Source organism: Exophiala oligosperma, assembly GCF_000835515.1.
Source record: "Exophiala oligosperma strain CBS 72588 unplaced genomic scaffold supercont1.2, whole genome shotgun sequence".
In the NCBI taxonomy this organism is placed as follows: domain Eukaryota; kingdom Fungi; phylum Ascomycota; class Eurotiomycetes; order Chaetothyriales; family Herpotrichiellaceae; genus Exophiala; species Exophiala oligosperma.
This window is the reverse complement of record NW_015622819.1, coordinates 3,127,620-3,144,417: the sequence shown is the minus strand read 5'-3', so window position 1 is coordinate 3,144,417 and position 16,798 is coordinate 3,127,620. Positions and strand designations below refer to the sequence as shown.

The 16,798-nt window shown below is 50.4% G+C and overlaps 4 protein-coding genes across 4 annotated transcripts; 3 read left to right on the top strand and 1 right to left on the bottom strand.

Moving 5' to 3' along the window:
* Positions 1-75: 75 nt before the first annotated feature.
* Positions 76-2,018, top strand: PV06_02527 (uncharacterized protein). Its single transcript, XM_016403225.1, has 2 exons — positions 76-1,154; positions 1,209-2,018. The coding sequence occupies exons 1-2, from the start codon at positions 346-348 to the stop codon at positions 1,693-1,695; spliced, it is 1,296 nt and encodes a 431-aa protein (XP_016267122.1). The 5' UTR covers positions 76-345; the 3' UTR covers positions 1,696-2,018.
* Positions 2,019-2,238: 220 nt separating this feature from the next.
* Positions 2,239-10,034, top strand: PV06_02526 (uncharacterized protein). The gene has a single exon (XM_016403224.1). The coding sequence runs from the start codon at positions 2,468-2,470 to the stop codon at positions 9,401-9,403; it is 6,936 nt and encodes a 2,311-aa protein (XP_016267121.1). The 5' UTR covers positions 2,239-2,467; the 3' UTR covers positions 9,404-10,034.
* Positions 10,035-11,072: 1,038 nt separating this feature from the next.
* PV06_02525 (uncharacterized protein) lies at positions 11,073-13,163 on the top strand (the record flags this gene model as incomplete). The annotated part of the gene is made up of 3 exons (XM_016403223.1): positions 11,073-11,650; positions 11,752-12,618; positions 12,681-13,163. The coding sequence occupies exons 1-3, from the start codon at positions 11,201-11,203 to the stop codon at positions 13,161-13,163; spliced, it is 1,800 nt and encodes a 599-aa protein (XP_016267120.1). The 5' UTR covers positions 11,073-11,200.
* On the bottom strand, positions 12,109-14,807 carry PV06_02524 (uncharacterized protein). Its single transcript, XM_016403222.1, has 2 exons — positions 14,588-14,807; positions 12,109-14,521 (listed from the first exon to the last, which is right to left on the bottom strand). The coding sequence occupies exons 1-2, from the start codon at positions 14,651-14,653 to the stop codon at positions 13,289-13,291; spliced, it is 1,299 nt and encodes a 432-aa protein (XP_016267119.1). The 5' UTR covers positions 14,654-14,807; the 3' UTR covers positions 12,109-13,288.
* Positions 14,808-16,798: the final 1,991 nt, after the last annotated feature.

Sequence of the window (16,798 nt, the reverse complement as noted above, 5' to 3'; positions counted from 1 at the left end):
TTACATACTCTGTGAGGTGATGGTGGTGGTTGCTGCGTGGGCCAGAGAATTTGGCACGAGCCCAGCCACCCACTTCATGTTCCAGAAGTGCGATGCCCAACCTCTCAAACCCCCCAAGCTCACCACGTCGACCTCAATGTCGCTGTCACTTCTCAATTACTGCCTCAATCACTACCTTACCAAATTGCCGTCCTTGTACCTAATGTCTTATTGTCAGCCTTGATTCACTTTCAAATATTTTCACCCTGTACGCGTCCCTTGTGCACGCAGCGTGAAGTCACCGCCCGTTGCGCGACCGCGGCAGTCAATAGCACTTCACCTTCACTTCCCGCAGCATCGCGCATCATGGCAGCGACTCCTCCAGCCCAGATTACGACCACCCCCGAAACTCCTCTCACTCCTCTCCACGGCGCTGCCTATGAACGTTTCGACCCGAGACGTCCTACCCGATCCAGCGCAAGAATTGCTTCAAGAGAACACCATTCGACCCCGGACGCTTCGCGGAGGAGCCCTGACGATGCTTCATTAACGACGCCAAAACGTTCAAAGAAGTTCACTGTCACTTCACCGGGCCTTCACTCCCCTCAGTCGACCCCCAAAACTAGACCTGCGCGACGTGTACAGGTTCTGTCCCCGCCTTCTCCTACCATTCATCCATCCTCCTCAAAGCACTCTCAACCTTCCAGAGCAAACCTACAAGCTTTGGCATCGTCTTCAACCATGATTTCTCACGGCATGTTACCGACTCCGGTCAAGACACCCAAAAAGAAGGCCATATCCAAGGTCAATGCCACAGCTCGTGCTCTCTTCCAAGAGCCCACTCATGTAGCAGGTGGTGTTGCAGATGTTGAGCCTAGCCCACGAAGAAATCGGAAGGGCAAGCGATACAATGGTTACTCTCTGGAGAGCTTTTCAGTCGATGATGAGGGCAGCCGAGGTCAAATCCAGATCTTCACCGATTCAAGGGATAGGGTTCCACAGGTCGACAAGAGCAAATCCAATCCATTCGTAGAGAGTGCTATGGATGGTGAAACTGTGTCTGCTCGTAAAATCACCGGAACCGCGAAGCGACGCAAGGTCAGCACAGAAACAAGAAAGATGGATTCCCAGGTGGAAGAAGCACTCAAAAAGGACGAGGGAATGGTCTACGTGTTGTAAGTTTTCCCTTTTTTTTCATATGGAGGCTATAGATACTGACACAGCCACAGCCGCGGCAAGAAGGTCTATAGACGATTCAATGACGATGACGATGAGGAAGAAGAGATCAGCGCTGAAGACATCGAAGATCTTGGTTTGTTGGAATATACTCCGAAAGGATCCAAGATCAAGCCAATCCGTACGCTCACAAGACGCTCAATCAAGCCAACACGACTATTCCAGACGGAACAAGAGGAGCGAGCCCGTGAGCTTGAGAAAGAAGAAGAAGCATTGACTGATATTGAAGAAACGGCTGATGTCAACGGCGATGACTTGTTGACTGGAGACGTCGAATCCCCCAGCAAGACAACCCGATCATTGCGCTCTGCTGCCAAAGGATCTCCACACTCAGACGAAGAAGTTGGTGGAAACTCGCGCAAGAAGGGAAGCCCATTTGATACTTGGCCTCGTGTCAAATCGGCGGGCCGCAGCGTCTCCTCAAATTCGACCAAGGGAAGAAAACGAACTGCAGCCGAGGCTGTTGACAACCCGATCTAAAAGGCAACGTTGCACCTGAGAGGGGTTTGAGTTGAGAAATCGATACTCGAGGCTCCGAGTTTTCTTGATGAAATTGCTGCATGTATAGGGTATGGGTGTGCACACGACAATGGGCTGGTGATTGTGGACGGAGGTGGCATGGAATCCAGATGCTACAGGGTACTTGTCCGTGCGCGGATTGTCGACCAGCCACTTCGTATCATCAAAGCTGCTGAAGGGTGACCCGTTGACCTTCGCTTCAGGATGACAATACGTTCTCATGTTTTAGGTTAATTACAAAATTCAGGGATACCCAAAGTTGAAAAGCAACCATTTTCATTCGTACCTATGGTTGACTCACTGTACAATGATAAGTGGCCACGTAGTAGATCAGGAGCATTGACAACTCCTCGTACTCCGTAGTACAAAGACTAGAGGTTTTAGTCGAGTCGAGGTTGGGCGCGTAGTGTCACGTGATCAAAGCCAAGCCTTTCAGCCAAGCCCGCGCAGAGGTCGAATCAGCCTTTGCCTTCTTGCGCCTTCTGCTTCTGCTCGAAGGGAAACGTGGAGATGAGAGGAAAGACGCTTCTTTTACCATCACAAACCCGGTTCAACCACTTCTATTCTACCACATACAATTCACCCATCATCAAATCCTAAACCTCTTCTGACGCGTTGGACTCACCGCCTTGGCCTCTGTTCGTCTCAGCATACTGACTTCACCTCCCGCGTGTTCAAGCAGTCACTTTGCAATCACTTGTTATTTGCCTGGCAAAGGTCATGATTGTTTGGCATGAGCTTCGATAACCCCTCCTCCTTCGCGCACTGGCAGTCATCCGTTGCTTCACAACCAGACAGGCAAGCCCAACCTCGACAGCAGCCTCGCGCAGTCCAATCTCCCTGGGGACAACCTCTGTCCTCTTCCAGCTCCCGACGTGGGTTGACCCCCCTTGCGACCTCGAACTTGTCTTCGTCTTCGGCCACGGGAACGCGCAGGGACCAGGCGCTATCTGAGTCTGACTTGTACACCTCATCGATCTCCCCTTCTTCGACCAACTTTCCTCCTTTACACGCCAGTCAGTCTCGCCTCGGTTCAAGGCGGGGAACACCACCTGGCTCGTCTCATTCAAATTCTCCCGTCAACACTCTCCAAGCTGGCGCTCACCAAGTCCAAGCATATTCGTCCCGCTCCGTCACATCCCCCAGATCAAGAACCCTCACCCCTTCTCAGTCATTCGCCTCGGCCAGTGCGGGTCCTTTCTCGCAGTCTGGCCTTGGGGCCGGTGGAGGAGGAGTGTACAGTAGTAGGAGTGGTGCATACTCGCCCTCTTTGACCGGGCCTGGTGTAGGTTCACCTACCGGGACAAACATCGAACGATCTCCTAGCATATCATCCAATCTTGGTTCAGCAACCACTGGTCCTTCGTCCCTCTCCAAAATATCTGCAACCCAGATCCTTCTCCTCCTTGACACAATCAGTGAAAGAGAAGGAAAAGCAAAGTGGGAGAACAAGGCGGAAAAGATTAGAAAGTTGCTTGACTCGAACGGCATGGACGTTTTCGCATCTTACTTCAGACGGGCTGTCACGTCCAACGTGTCTGCTATATTTTCTGGGGCCAAGGATTTCGATCAAGGCAGTTACAAACTATTGAAGCAAGAGCTCGACAAGGTTTTATGGGACCCAGAGCAACCCTCTAAAATCGCAGAGGCTATAGACACTTCAAAGGAGGATGTGTTTCGCGATTTTGATCTTGAGGCTTTCATCCAACACTTCTTCTCCGACACGTTGCCTCAGGTCATCCTTGCTATTGCATTTACAAAATGTGCACGGGTTGACTTGAAATCAAAGGCTGAGCATTTCCTCAACGATTTTGGTCAACACTCGCTGCGAACGCTGTCTGATGGTCGCAACAGTACGCAGGCACTTGCTCATGAGAATGTGTGCTCAGTCATCGAATACTATGCCCTGGCGGCTGGGACAAGAACACAACAGCAGAAAATTGACCTTTGGACTGCGTTGTCATCACGTTACGGCAATGCCAATGCAGACCAACACACCACCGTTTTAGCGTCATCTCAACTCCTCCGAATCAACAGCGAGGCCCGAGAAATGGCTCGCAATCTGCAACGCCAGGGCCCCAAGGCCTTGTCTTCGAAGCAGGCGGCTCAAGATTTCTTAGGGTTGCTCAATCCGACCTCGATGACGGAAGCTGAAGTGTCTGTTGCCTTGTTATTCCTGGTTTCTTCTGTCAACCAATCATTCGATATGAACAACTTCGTCTCTGCACTCGTATCGAGACAACTCGATTGGAACCTGGTTGTACAGGGATTCGATATTCCGGGTTTACGATTAAGGAGAAGTTACTTCCCCAGACTATTCAAAGCCTTGCGATTGATCGCCGTTGACAATACCGCATTTGATTTGCAGAAGCTATGGGGAGGTCAATGGCAGAACCCAGATACTCAATTATCTTATCTCGGCGGCTTTCTCGCTAGCCCTGCGACAGAAGTAGAGCCGGCAAGAATCCCAGGTCTTCGTCAATGTCTCTCATTGGACAACTTCAAAAATGCACCTGTTGATATGAAAAGATCACTGGAAGCAGAACTAAAGACTCCGTACGTATCTGCCGATGCGTGTCAAGCGATATTTGAGGTTGCCCTGGGACCCAATACTGCTCCAGATGGCGAGGATCGTGTGGATATATTGAGCGATGTCTATCAGAATCATCCTTCCTTGTTCTTGTTATATCTTTCTGCATCTGGCGCGAAACCCTGGACGCCAGATCAAGAGAAGTTCATCGCCGAGTGCTTTGGTTTATTTCTCGAAAAACAGCGAGCAGATTATCGGGTTGTGCTCGAGACCCTGGCTGCTCAGAGCCCACCACAGTTCCTGTTCGACCTCTGCCATCTAGTGTTCCAAGTCGACCCGCGACATACAGAAATGATCTACGATCGTGCAGAGGAATTTGGTTGGACACAGGAATTCCTTAAACACTGGTCAAACCCCCTGGCCCTCGACCTTGCTTGTATCCGTGACAAGATAGAGCCAGAGTTCGACCTTGATCGGTACATCTCTGAGGCTGCTGAAGGTCATGATAATTTTGGTATGATTCTCTTCAAATATCTGCGTATCAAAGCAGATGATGAATTCCGGGTGCAACGTGGCGAGTCTGCTGCACAATCGATACCTCTGAGTTTGCGCACCGTTCACACTCTCCTCGAGAAGCTGGAAGATCATCTGGGCGAACGAGCTTTGATAGAAGCAGCTCAGACCACATGCCTCCAGACGTATCCACGTCTGATGAATTATGGAGCTGGTTTCGACGATATCCTGGACCGCCGCAGTCAAGAGAAAGGCAACAAACTTCCCGAGGTAATCGACAAGCAGATGTCAGAACTATTCGGACGTATGTATCGCTCTGAGCTGTCTATCCGCGACATGGTAAACGAAATGCGCAGGTTCAAGACATCGACAGACCCTGATCTACAAGACCTGTTCTGTTGCATTGTTCATGGCCTATTCGACGAGTACGTTTGCTACAACGAATATCCCGAGGATGCGTTGGAAAAGACTGCTCTACTCTTCGGAAGCATCATCAAGTACAAGCTATTGCCTTCCATACCACGGGATTTTGGTCTCGCCTTGATCTTGCGAGCGGTTCGTGACCATGATTCTGACAGTCTCATGCATCGATTTGGAATCGAGGCGCTACTCCAGATCAGTGACCAACTATCAGACTGGCCAGGGCTATGCAATCTACTCTTACAAATACCAAAGCTGAAGCATCCAGAAATCTTGCAACGTGCTCAAGAAGGTCTCCAAGCACAGCAGGCGCCAGGAACCAATGGCGTTGGAAATGCTCCAACGAATGGCGAACCAGCAGATCTAGGACGTGGTTTTCGAGCACTGCACGCAGACCCACCAAATCCCACAGCTCACTTTCTCGATCCCGACCAAAAAGTCCAGGAGAAAATTTTGTTCGTCATCAACAATCTATCAAAGGACAACATGTCTAGCAAATTGGCTGATCTGAGAGACTCTTTCAATCCCGAGCATTATCAGTGGTTTGCTTCATACCTGGTCGAACAGCGAGCGAGGCTCGAGCCCAATAACCAAGAGATGTATTTCCAGTTCATCAATATGGTCAATGACAACCTCCTCACGTCCGAAGTCATCCGCGAGACGTATGTGAGCATTGTTAAATTGATGAGTTCCGAGTCGACCATCAACTCAACTCAGGAGAGAGGCCATCTCAAAAATCTTGGTGGCTGGCTAGGATCCTTGACACTCGCCCAAAACAAACCCATCAAGCACAAGAACATCTATTTCGTGGATTTGCTCGTTGAGGGGTTCGAAACTCAACGCCTTTTGCTGGTCATTCCCTTCACTTGTAAAGTATTGGCTCAAGGCTCTCAATCCTTGATATTTAAGCCTCCAAACCCATGGCTTATGGAGATCGTTGGGGTACTGGTTGAGCTTTATCATTTCTCCGAGCTTAAGCTCAACTTGAAGTTTGAAATTGAAGTGTTGTGCAAAGATCTCAAGCTCGATTTCAAGAAACTTGAGCCCGCGAATGTCATCCGCGCACGTTCACAGGCAGACGATGAAATTACAAATGTCTCTGTTCTCCCCGATGGCTTGGAGAATTTTGATGAGCTGTCCCTCAACAGTGGATTGAATCGACGTGAGCGTCTCTCGGCTGCAGAAATCATGGCATCACTTCCCAGCCTTGAAGGTGTTCTGAAGTATCCCCCAACATCCGGCTCGCCAGCAGATCAAGCAATGGTCAAGAACATTATTTATCGCGCTTTTGACCAAGCCATCCAGGAGATAATAGCTCCTGTGGTCGAGCGATCCATTACAATTGCATCCATCTCGACAGCACAGCTTGTTGCAAAGGACTATGGAATGGAGCCAGACGTGGAGAAGTATCGTCAGGCCGCCAAGGCAATGGTGAAATCTTTGGCTGGCAACTTGGCCCTCGTCACATGCAAAGAACCTTTGAGAATGAGCATTTCCAACTACATTCGCCGACCAGCCCAGGACGACCTTCCCGAGCATCTTCTCCCAGAGGGAGCAATCTTGATGTGCGTCAATGATAACCTGGACACTGCTTGTTCCTTCGTGAGGGAAGCAGCAGAGCAGCGGGCCATGCCTGAAATCGAGCAAGTTATTGAACCAGAACTTGAAGAGCGTCGCCGATTCGCTGCTGAGGGAGGAGGCAGAGATTTCATCCCAGCCAACACCAATCGATGGTCAGCTTGGATTCCCGAACCCTACAAGCAAAGTGTCGGTGGCCTCAATGAAGCACAACGAGCAGTCTATGAAGATTTTGATCGCCGGGTGAGCGGAATGAATGTGAACTCCATGCCCAATGCGTCGTCCGATGCTGCCAGGCAGCTACCAGATATATTGCAGGATTCGCTCGCTATGCCAAACCTAGCGACTCCTGCTGAACAACCGGCAATTCCTCATCATAGCCCACTGGTCCAGCAAGAGAGCCGTATGCTGTCAGCCATGCAACAGCCGCGTGTCAATGGTTTTGCAGAAAGCCTTCCTCCACACGAACGGATTTCTATACTCATTGAAGACGTGCAAAAGGCCGCGCGAGCTTCAGAAGCCTTGCGGCTCAAGGACTTGGAGAAGAACAGCTCCATCTTCCAAGATTTTAGACAAATCTTGATCGTCCTCACCTCCTCCACCCGTCCTGCTGCCGACTTACTCGCGAGACAGATTGCAGAAAAGATTTGCAACATCTTTATTTCGCAGCCTCCACAAAGCCCGCTAGAAGCAGAAGTCCTTGCTTTTCTCCTATCGAAACTTTGCCAGCTGTCCGAGCTAATCATTCGGGACGTACTTAGGTGGATGACTGCGAATGAAGACCTGCTCCTTGCCAGCTCAAATGTGGTTGTGGCACTTGTGACTGTTGGTCTCATGGAGTTTGCCCGAGTCGACGTCGCCGTTGCCTCGATCTTGATGAGCAGGAATACTCATGGCTTGAAGGTTCTATCCGACATCCTCGACCAGACATTGTTCGTTGACGAGCCGATTGCACTTAGAGCTGACTTCGCGAACAGCCTCATTGCAATGTCAGAATGGTTCAAAGAACAGCCGGAACTCCCGCTCGCTACGGAGATGACCCAAAAGCTGAGGGCGCACGGAATTCCTCAGTTTGTCAGCGTTGATGTGTCTGACAAGGCCAAGGCCAAACAAGATCAGATGCGATATGTGTTTGATGAGTGGGTCGGCATGTTCGAAAACCTCGGTGTCAATGAAGGCACATGTGCCGCATTCCTGAAGGAACTACACAAGGAGCAGACAATCAATAGCACCGAGGATCTGACAGAGTTCTTGCGACTGTGCATCGACTCGTGTATCGAGTGCTACGATCGTGAAGCACAGAGCGTGCGTGGAAGTGTTGAAGTGGCCTTCTCTCATGCCGATGCTCTTGCCCGTCTGATAATCATGCTAGTCAAATTCCAGGGTGACACCAACGGCGCTGTGCGCCTCAGCAAGGCGCCATACCTTGAGACCATTCTCACGGTCCTCGTCCTCATACTGAATCATCACCAACTTATGAGAGGCGTGGCATTCCATCAGCGCCTTTTCAACCGGTTGTTCGCCACTATGCTCTACGAATATTCAGCTGCTCGTCTGAACACCACTCCTGAACACTCGGAGCTCATGATGGCCTTTGCCAAATGTTTCAAGTCTCTGCAGCCACTCTGGTTCCCAGGTTTCAGCTATGGATGGTACAGCCTGGTGGTTCATCGAGTTTTTGTTGATGGTATGCTTCGACCTAACAACCACGCTGGATGGAACGCATACCGCGAGCTCATAGGATTGCTGTTGCTCTACATCTCAGAGCTCTCCAGCACCCCAGGCCTGGACTTGCTCAATCTGGATCTGTACAAGGGTACTCTGAGAAACGTTTTGATCTTACTTCATGACTATCCAGAGTTTCTGTGCGAAAACCATTCGTACTTCTGCTCACGAGTGTCATATCAGATCCCTCAATTGAGAAACCTCATCCTGACGGCGAAACCCTCAGCATATCATGATCTGCCAGACCCGATGACTCCAGGCCTCAAGATTGAACGTCTTGACGAAATCAAGCGGAGTCCCGTGCTCGCTTCTGACTTTGATGCACCACTTCAACAGGATGGAATCAAGGCAACAATCTTTGATATTCTCAGCAAGACAGTCGACATGGAAACTGGTCTCAAACAAATCAAGTCTTCTTTGCAAGATCCCGAGCGCAGAACCTCGATCATGGCTCCTCCCAAGGCTGTGGAGATCATCAATGCTCTTGTACCTTTGGTCGGACAGGATGCCCTTACGAATGCGCAAGCCAGATTTGACCCGAACTCGACCCACGTCACCCTTTTGACCAAATTCACTCTGTCTCTGGGCTTCGAAGGTCGTTATCAAATTTTGAATGCGATCGCGGACCAGATTCGCTACCCTAGCACACATACAGACTTCTTCTGCAAGTTGATGCTCAATCTTTGGGGTTCCAGCAACAGTGACGCCCAGCAAGGCGAAATCCGGGAACAAATCTCACGTGTCGTTTATGAACGACTTGCCGTTGCTCGTCCACATGTTTGGGGCATGACCATCTTGTTCTTGGAATTGCAAAACAACCTGACATATGGCTTCTGGGATACTGTGGCCCCCGATTCTAATATGCAACAACGTTTGCAGCAAGCCATGCGGACCATTCACTAAACGCCATCTGTTCATGGACCTGGTGAAAGACTTACGCCAACACTACAGATCTATGAAAGGCAATGACTGCGGTACCATTGCCATTATGTATATGTGACGAAGCTGGAAGTAGGGGAGAAGGAGAAAAAAGTGATTGCGGAGCTTGGGACTGCGATTGGGATTGAACAATTCCTTTCTTGTACACATTTCCTCCACGGGGTTTACATGTGAAATGCCGAAAGCCAGATGGGGGCATTTTGGTGTTCTTCACTGTGTGAATGCATATGACGGAGCGATGATAACTCTCGGTTCGGAGCAAGGAGACACGGGGCCATGCATGCATTTTTGTAGTGTTGGCTGGGACACGGAGGAAGCACGAACCAGGGCGTTAATATATAGCATGAGCGACGATTGGAGTTTCAAGAGGGAAAAAGTGCGGATCTTTATTGATTAATTCTCAAGAGCAGAGGGGAAAAGGTTCTTCATCAATCACCAAGGAAGACAAAGGTCTGATATATAGATGGATCTGAGGCCCTTGGTTGAACCCTATGGTTGAGTTGAACCTACCAACCCCTCACTCTTATTGTAAATGATGAGCCTGTTTTGTGTACCATAGATGGCTTTTGAATGATATTAGAGCATTAGTTTATGATTTGATGTGTATTTTTTTTGGGCTGATGTGATAAGTTGTTCTCGAGGCTGGTGGTGAGGTGAGATTGAGATTGTGAGACACTGCTATACTCGTACCCTATACGGAGTAGGTATGGAGTAGATCGATGAGATGTACTACTACTCGATGCTTGGTAACCTACCGAGTAGGTATACGGGAGTAACCAAGTACCGAGGATATTGATTACCCTCCTCCCTCCCTGCTTTTCTCCTTTCTCCCCGACGCCGATAAAATCCCGCGCGTGTGTGTGGGGGAAAGATACGAGGGACCTAGGCCAGGAAACTTCTCCGCCTCGGAACACTTGGGGAGGGGGTGTGTGTGTGGGTGTGTGTACGGAGTATTGTTTGTATATATATGTGTGTGTGTGTCTGTGTGTGTCTGTGTGTGTGTGTAAAAAAAAAGAGAGGGGGGAACTCTAGGGATTGAAAGTGAAACAGAAAAATCGATCGATCCTTTACGACAAACAGATTCGAACAAAAAGAGGGGATCAATACAAGAGAAAGAAACAAAAATTCGAGGAGGGGTATACGATGCCGTTCAACGCCGTCGGTTTGCCTCTGGAATGGTGTTCCAAAGAGTACAGAGAGAGATTGGCCATCAAGAAGGAGTCACCGGCGGTGTCGGTGTCGACGTCCATTCACATCCGTGGAGGGAATTCAAGTACGAACGCAAACAAAGGACAGAAGACTTTGGCTTCGACGTCGACATCGGAAAACCACAAACAAACACAGAATGGTCAAAGTCAGAGAGGTGGACCAAAGTTGTGATGGATGAGAGATATGAGAGATATGAGAGATATGTGTGTGTGTGTGTGTGTGTGTGTGTGTGAGAGAGAGAGAGAGAATAATCATTACTGGTGGTACTCCTTACTCCGTCGTAATTACTCGCAACGTCTCATGCAGGACCGGAGGGTTGCCCTGATATAAAAAAGGGCCGGCGGTGGAGTCAATACAAAGTACCGGTACTTCTCAAGAACTACCTCCCCTCACCTTACCTTGGTGATAAAATACTCTTGGGCCACAAGTTCCCTACCTGGGTTGTACTCGTCCAATCATCTCCTTTCAGCAGGGTTGGATGCCTTAAAGTACGGAGTACCAGCCCAGGGGACCGACGGTCAATGCATAAAAAGGCCACTGAACGAGACAATCATGGACAAAAGAAGAGGGGGAAAAAAACCAGTGTTTGACTCTTGTTGCCCAAATATCAACCCCCTGATCTTTACATCTTTACATTTACATCCATTCATCGTGTCCCCAACGATGTCAACCACATCCACATCAGGCGGAACCCAAACTCAACGAGATCCGTGGCATGTCATTGCTCGACGTAAACAAGACCAAAGATCTCGTCTCGTCCCGAAAGAATGGCTCATCCCACGAGCCAAATTGCAAGAATACAACCTGGGCAGTCCTCGTGCGAATGTGACTGACGTCCCCGTAACTTGTGGGATCCTGACACCACGAGAACTCGAGATCACTGGTGACCATGACGCCGTGTCCCTACTCGACGCGCTCAGACGTGGTCCCGACGACAAGGGATTTACCGCCACCGAAGTCGTCACGGCGTTTTGTAAACGTGCCGCCATTGCCCAACAAGTGGTAAATACCCAAACCGGTCCCCCCCTCCTCTTCCCCTTTTACAGCCTCGGTTCTCTCGACGACGACTGGCCATCTCACACTGACTCTGGTGTCGCGAGTAGACAAACTGCTTGACGGAAATCATGTTCGCATCGGCCATCGAACGCGCGAGGGATCTAGAAGCAGCTCGAGCATCCGCACCCTCTTCGACGCCACTTCCACCGCTCTGGGGTCTCCCAATCTCTCTGAAAGATTGTTTTCAGATTCCCGGCGTCGACTCGACCACGGGACTGATCCACTTCGCCGGAAACCCAAGCACGACGTACTCGGCTTTACCGAAACTGCTTCTCGACCTCGGCGCAGTCTTTTACTGCAAGACCAACGTGCCTCAGACCATGATGACGGCCGACACGGACAACAACGTCTTTGGACGCACGCTGAACCCGCACAACGCCCGCCTCACCGCGGGCGGCAGCTCCGGCGGCGAGGGAGCCCTGGTCGCCATGCACGGCAGCGTGCTAGGCAGCGGCACCGATGTCGCGGGGAGCATCCGCATCCCGGCACACTGCTGCGGCGTGTACGGCTTCAAACCGTCCGAGCGTATCGTGCCGTTCGCCGGACAAAGGAACCCCACGGCCCCGGGACACGCGGGCATCTTGCCCGTCGCGGGGCCCTTGGCGACGAGCATGCGCAGTTGTGAGTTGTTGATGAAAACCGTCATGACGCACGACCCGTGGAAGGTCGACGTGAATTGCTTGCATGTTCCGTGGCGAGGACTCGAGACGCCACCCCGCGCAGCAGCGGGTCTGAAGGTAGGTGTCGTCCAGGACGAAGGGTTGTTGACGCCCACTCCACCTATCAGGCGGGCACTGGCCGAAGCGACGGAGAAACTGCGCGTCGCCGGTGTCGAACTGGTTCATGTTGAATTGCCAAATGTCATGAGAGATATCGGGACGGCGTGGACATCTTATTCTCTTGAAGGTTGCAAGGTATGTCCAGCTTTTGCCATGCGAAACACAGACCAACTGACATATCCATCTTTCACGACTAGACCGTCCGTGGTCACCTCTCCGCAGCAGACGAACCACTGGTCGAGTCGGTGAAACGTATCGGTCTAATGTCCATGCCGTCCAAGTCCCTGGACGACCTATTCGCATGGACCGTCGCGCGCGAACAAGCCGAGACGGCGTACAGGGACATGTGGCTCGAGAACAGACTCGACGCCATCCTTGGTCCTCTGGCTCCACACACCGCACCCCCGATCGATTCGTGGTCGTCGGTGGCACTGGCATTGTGGAACCTGGTCGACTACCCATCCTGCATCATTCCGGTCGGAAAGGTCGACGAGACATCGGATGTCGTCGACCAGGCGGCAAAGTATGGAGAAGACGACGAGAAACTGTACTCGATGTTTCCCGGGCCCGAGGACTATGCGAATGCTCCCACCGCACTTCAACTCGTGGGAATGAAGCAGGAGGACGAACGATTGCTGCTGATGGCGGGAATAGTCGATGACATTTTGCATTCTCGTTGAGAGCACGTTTGGAATGGAAATCAACAACGGGCCAAGCAAGTTGTGAAAGCGATCAAGGGAGTTTGTGATGCGAGCAATCGATTTGAGGCATCAGAGCCGTAGACGACCAGAAAGACTTAAATCCTTCATCTGTTTGAAAGGCCTCTGGAACTTCTTCTCCTGACGATGCCAGAACTTTGATGCTCACTTTCCATACTTGTCCCAATCCCAGAATCGCCTTCGAATCTTCTACCACGAATTTCTTGCGTTTCGTCCTCTTCTTCCTCGTCGTCTGCAACCTCATCAGGACCAGGTGGAGGCGTCAAACGCTCCACCTCTTCATCCTGTTCTGCATCTGCTGCTGGAGATCGCCCTTCGAACCTCAAAGGCATCTGTCCGGTCCGTGTGGGAAATTGTGCTGCGGTATCTGATAAATTCGAAAGTGATAACCCATGCTGCGAGGAGTCTGTTTCTTCTTCTTCCTTAATTTTACGTCGTCCTTCATCTTCACGCTTGATGTCACTCTGGCGTCCTTCTTTCTTCATCACGGTGCGGTCTCTCCCGTCGCCGTCATCTTTCTTAGACCAGAGCATCGACAATAAAGCCCAGGCCAAACCCATACTCGTCACACTGACGGTGTAAAACAGCGCCGTGAAGACGACGAAGGCAGGTACCCGGTAATTGTAAATCAGATACCTCATACCCTGGAACTTGGCACGGAACACCAACTTTGCACTGTAAACCTGCAGGACGCTGGTCGACTGCAGCTCCAATCGTGCGTGGGTCGGTATGTTTCGTGCCCCTCGGGGGAATGTGATCATTTCAAACATCGGCACGACCAGGTGGGCCGCGTCTAGGTCCCGTAATCCGAGCATGTGCCACGGCAGGTACAGGAGTGTGTTGCTGACTGAAAGGATCGGAGAAGAGTACGGTAGGATGGTAGGTCTCCGTGAACGAGAGTAGACGTTGTCCACGGTGATATTGCCGAGCCACGACGACAGAGGCTCAGGGACGTTTCGCACCACATTGGGTCCGGGCCCGAGTAACGACAGGTCCAGCATGAAATTCCCGGCGTCGAGGTTCGTAGGTGTCCTGGGCATGTCGAGTATCAGATCCACGTCGTACGCCTGTTGAGTTATCAGGGCGGTCGTGTCGAGTGCAATCGTCGCGTGCGGCGGGTGTCGCGGCCCCTCGCCATATTGCAGGTATAAGACGCGTTCAAGATCGATCTGGGGGATGTAGTTGTAGTAGAAGAAGCCGAACGCGGTGGAGGAGACCGTGAGGAGGACGGTGGAGGTGGTCAAGAAGAGGAGGGTGCCCAGGTAGGCTTTGACGGCGGTACGGGAGGTGAGGACGCGGGCTGGCGTGAGAGCCAGATACTGTTGCAGGTACCTTGGTCAATACTCGGTGGCTTCAATGCATGTGAGGCAAGCGTCATAACGAACCCAAGCTCGCCGGAAGATCGAGTCGTCGCGTTCTCCATCGTCGTTGAACGCGACGAGGTCGGCCATGTTTTGTTCTGGTCTGGCGCGGTCGCAGTGGCCGTCACGGCAGGACGAGGTGCATTCTGTGGGCTCTCACGAGGCTGCGAGGTTCATAGTTACCCCATGAAAAGGAAATTCGAAACAAGTTCACAATCTCGATTGAATGAGTGGAAATACAAATGACTTGTAGAGCACGAATTGTTGATTTCCTTACTGCACGCAAATAGTAGATGACGTCGTCAGCCTTGTTGTTCAGCTTTCAGCCTCGTCAACACAATCAACTTTCGCTTCCTACATAGTACTCCTCCACTACCAAGCACTATCTCCAGATATTCAATTCTGTTGAGTACGCCTACAGTATGTTATGAATCATGCCTGTTGGTGAGTCTCACACCCTACTCAAAATTCCAGTCACAGTGTCCAAGGTAAAGCCCAGAATTTCGACACCCTTCAAGATCTCTTCTGCTTGCAAAGCCTCGACGTCCTCTTTGATGGTCTTTACAAGGTCTTCTTCAGCGAAACATCCAAAGTCGATCTCCTTTGCAGTCTCTGCCGATCCGGGAAACTTGGTAACCAAATCATCTTGGATTTCTTTGTTTGTGAGATGAGTCATGCCACAATCTAGAGAAGATTCGTGTCAGTTATACGGAGTACTTCGTACGTACTTGCGACCATCGACCTCTGTCTTGACCTTCTCGATGGGTGAGTGGTGGTACGTACCTGTATGATGTACGACCATGACCGTGGTCTTTGCACCAGGTTTATCTGCCATCAACTTCCTGACCGTGGCTATGGTACGGACTAGGTCGGAACTATATCTTCCACCTGCGTTGCGAAAAACAGCGAATTGAGCGTTGGGAAGGAATTGTTCAGGAACAACTCTAGGGTCCATGCATGTCACTGTATGCATCGAAGCTGATTAGCAATTTGCCACACCACAATGCAGATAAGATACAATGTCGCCAGTCACCCCGTACAGGGATGAGGCAAACATTTCAAACTTACAAACGAGAAGAGCACCATCTGCCACAGCTCTCATCTGGACCATGGTAGGAGGAGTTGGCCATGATTGGGCAAACACCGAATTCGCTTGGAGAAGTTGGTCCATACGGGATGCCATTTTGTTGGTGATGAACGACTTTGTCTTTGAACTTGTTTGGTGACTTGTTTCTGGGTTGGGTTTTGGTTCCTGTTTCTTCTCGACTTTTGGAAAAGTGATGGGAGAGTATTTTGTTGTACCTTCACTTTGAGGTTGAAACTGTACTTGAGAAGTTTTGAAAGAGATCAAAGAAGTAATGATCCATCGTTATATACCAAATTTTCCCCTTCTTTGCTGTATGTAAGAATGTCATCGTCCCGTCTCATCATCATGTTCTCAAGCCAGGGCATGATTGGAAATGAACAGACTACTATTTCCTACCCTCGCCATAGAGTGTGCGTCGATTAGTTTCCCACCATCATCACCACCAAGCCATCGTTCGCTGCACTACTCGTACAGTTTATCGCACGCAATGATTGCGAATATAAAAGCCTCGGAAAGGGCGACAGGAGGTCCATTGATGATTGGGCCACAGGGATCATTCTGTGATGCACACAGCAATGCCCATGTATTTTGCCTTAAGGAGGTAGTAGCTATTTGGTGTGTACGGAGTAGGTAGTTGGTGATCAACCCCGTGTCAAAGGACAGAGAAAAACGGGATGGATTAGTGATTACACACAATATTTACACGACCCGGACCCCATGCGCCAGCACCAGCACCAGGCAAACGTGTAAAATGGCTTAAGCCACTGACATGTCCTTGATCACTCCTCGTACATACACACAGGCACTGGTCTCTCGTGCGAGAAACGAATCCGTACAACCACGAAAGACCCAATTAGGCCTTGCGCCCGAAAAAAGAAGGAAAAATATCAAAAACATCGTACAGTATGGTGTAATCTAGACATCTACAATGAATCAAGTACGAGTTGTTTGATAGTTGATCGAAACATACCTACCTCGGTACCATGGATGCATCATAGCGACAAACGGTAGGTACGTATGTACGTAGAATATCACTCATCCATCTCGTTTCATGTTCAGACAGCCAAATCGTCGGGGTTATGATTAGTCTATCCTGTCTCTCTCTACCTTTGACAAGGGCCAAAGAACACATATAATCAAAAACGAGT

Coding starts and splice junctions, on each gene's coding strand:
- PV06_02527 (XM_016403225.1), top strand. CDS start 346: ATGGCAGCGACTCCTCCAGCCCAGATTACGACCACCCCCGAAACTCCT. Junction 1,155..1,208: donor GAGGGAATGGTCTACGTGTT/GTAAGTTTTCCC, acceptor ACACAGCCACAG/CCGCGGCAAGAAGGTCTATA.
- PV06_02526 (XM_016403224.1), top strand. CDS start 2,468: ATGAGCTTCGATAACCCCTCCTCCTTCGCGCACTGGCAGTCATCCGTT.
- PV06_02524 (XM_016403222.1), bottom strand. CDS start 14,653: ATGGCCGACCTCGTCGCGTTCAACGACGATGGAGAACGCGACGACTCG. Junction 14,522..14,587: donor CGATCTTCCGGCGAGCTTGG/GTTCGTTATGAC, acceptor TACCTGCAACAG/TATCTGGCTCTCACGCCAGC.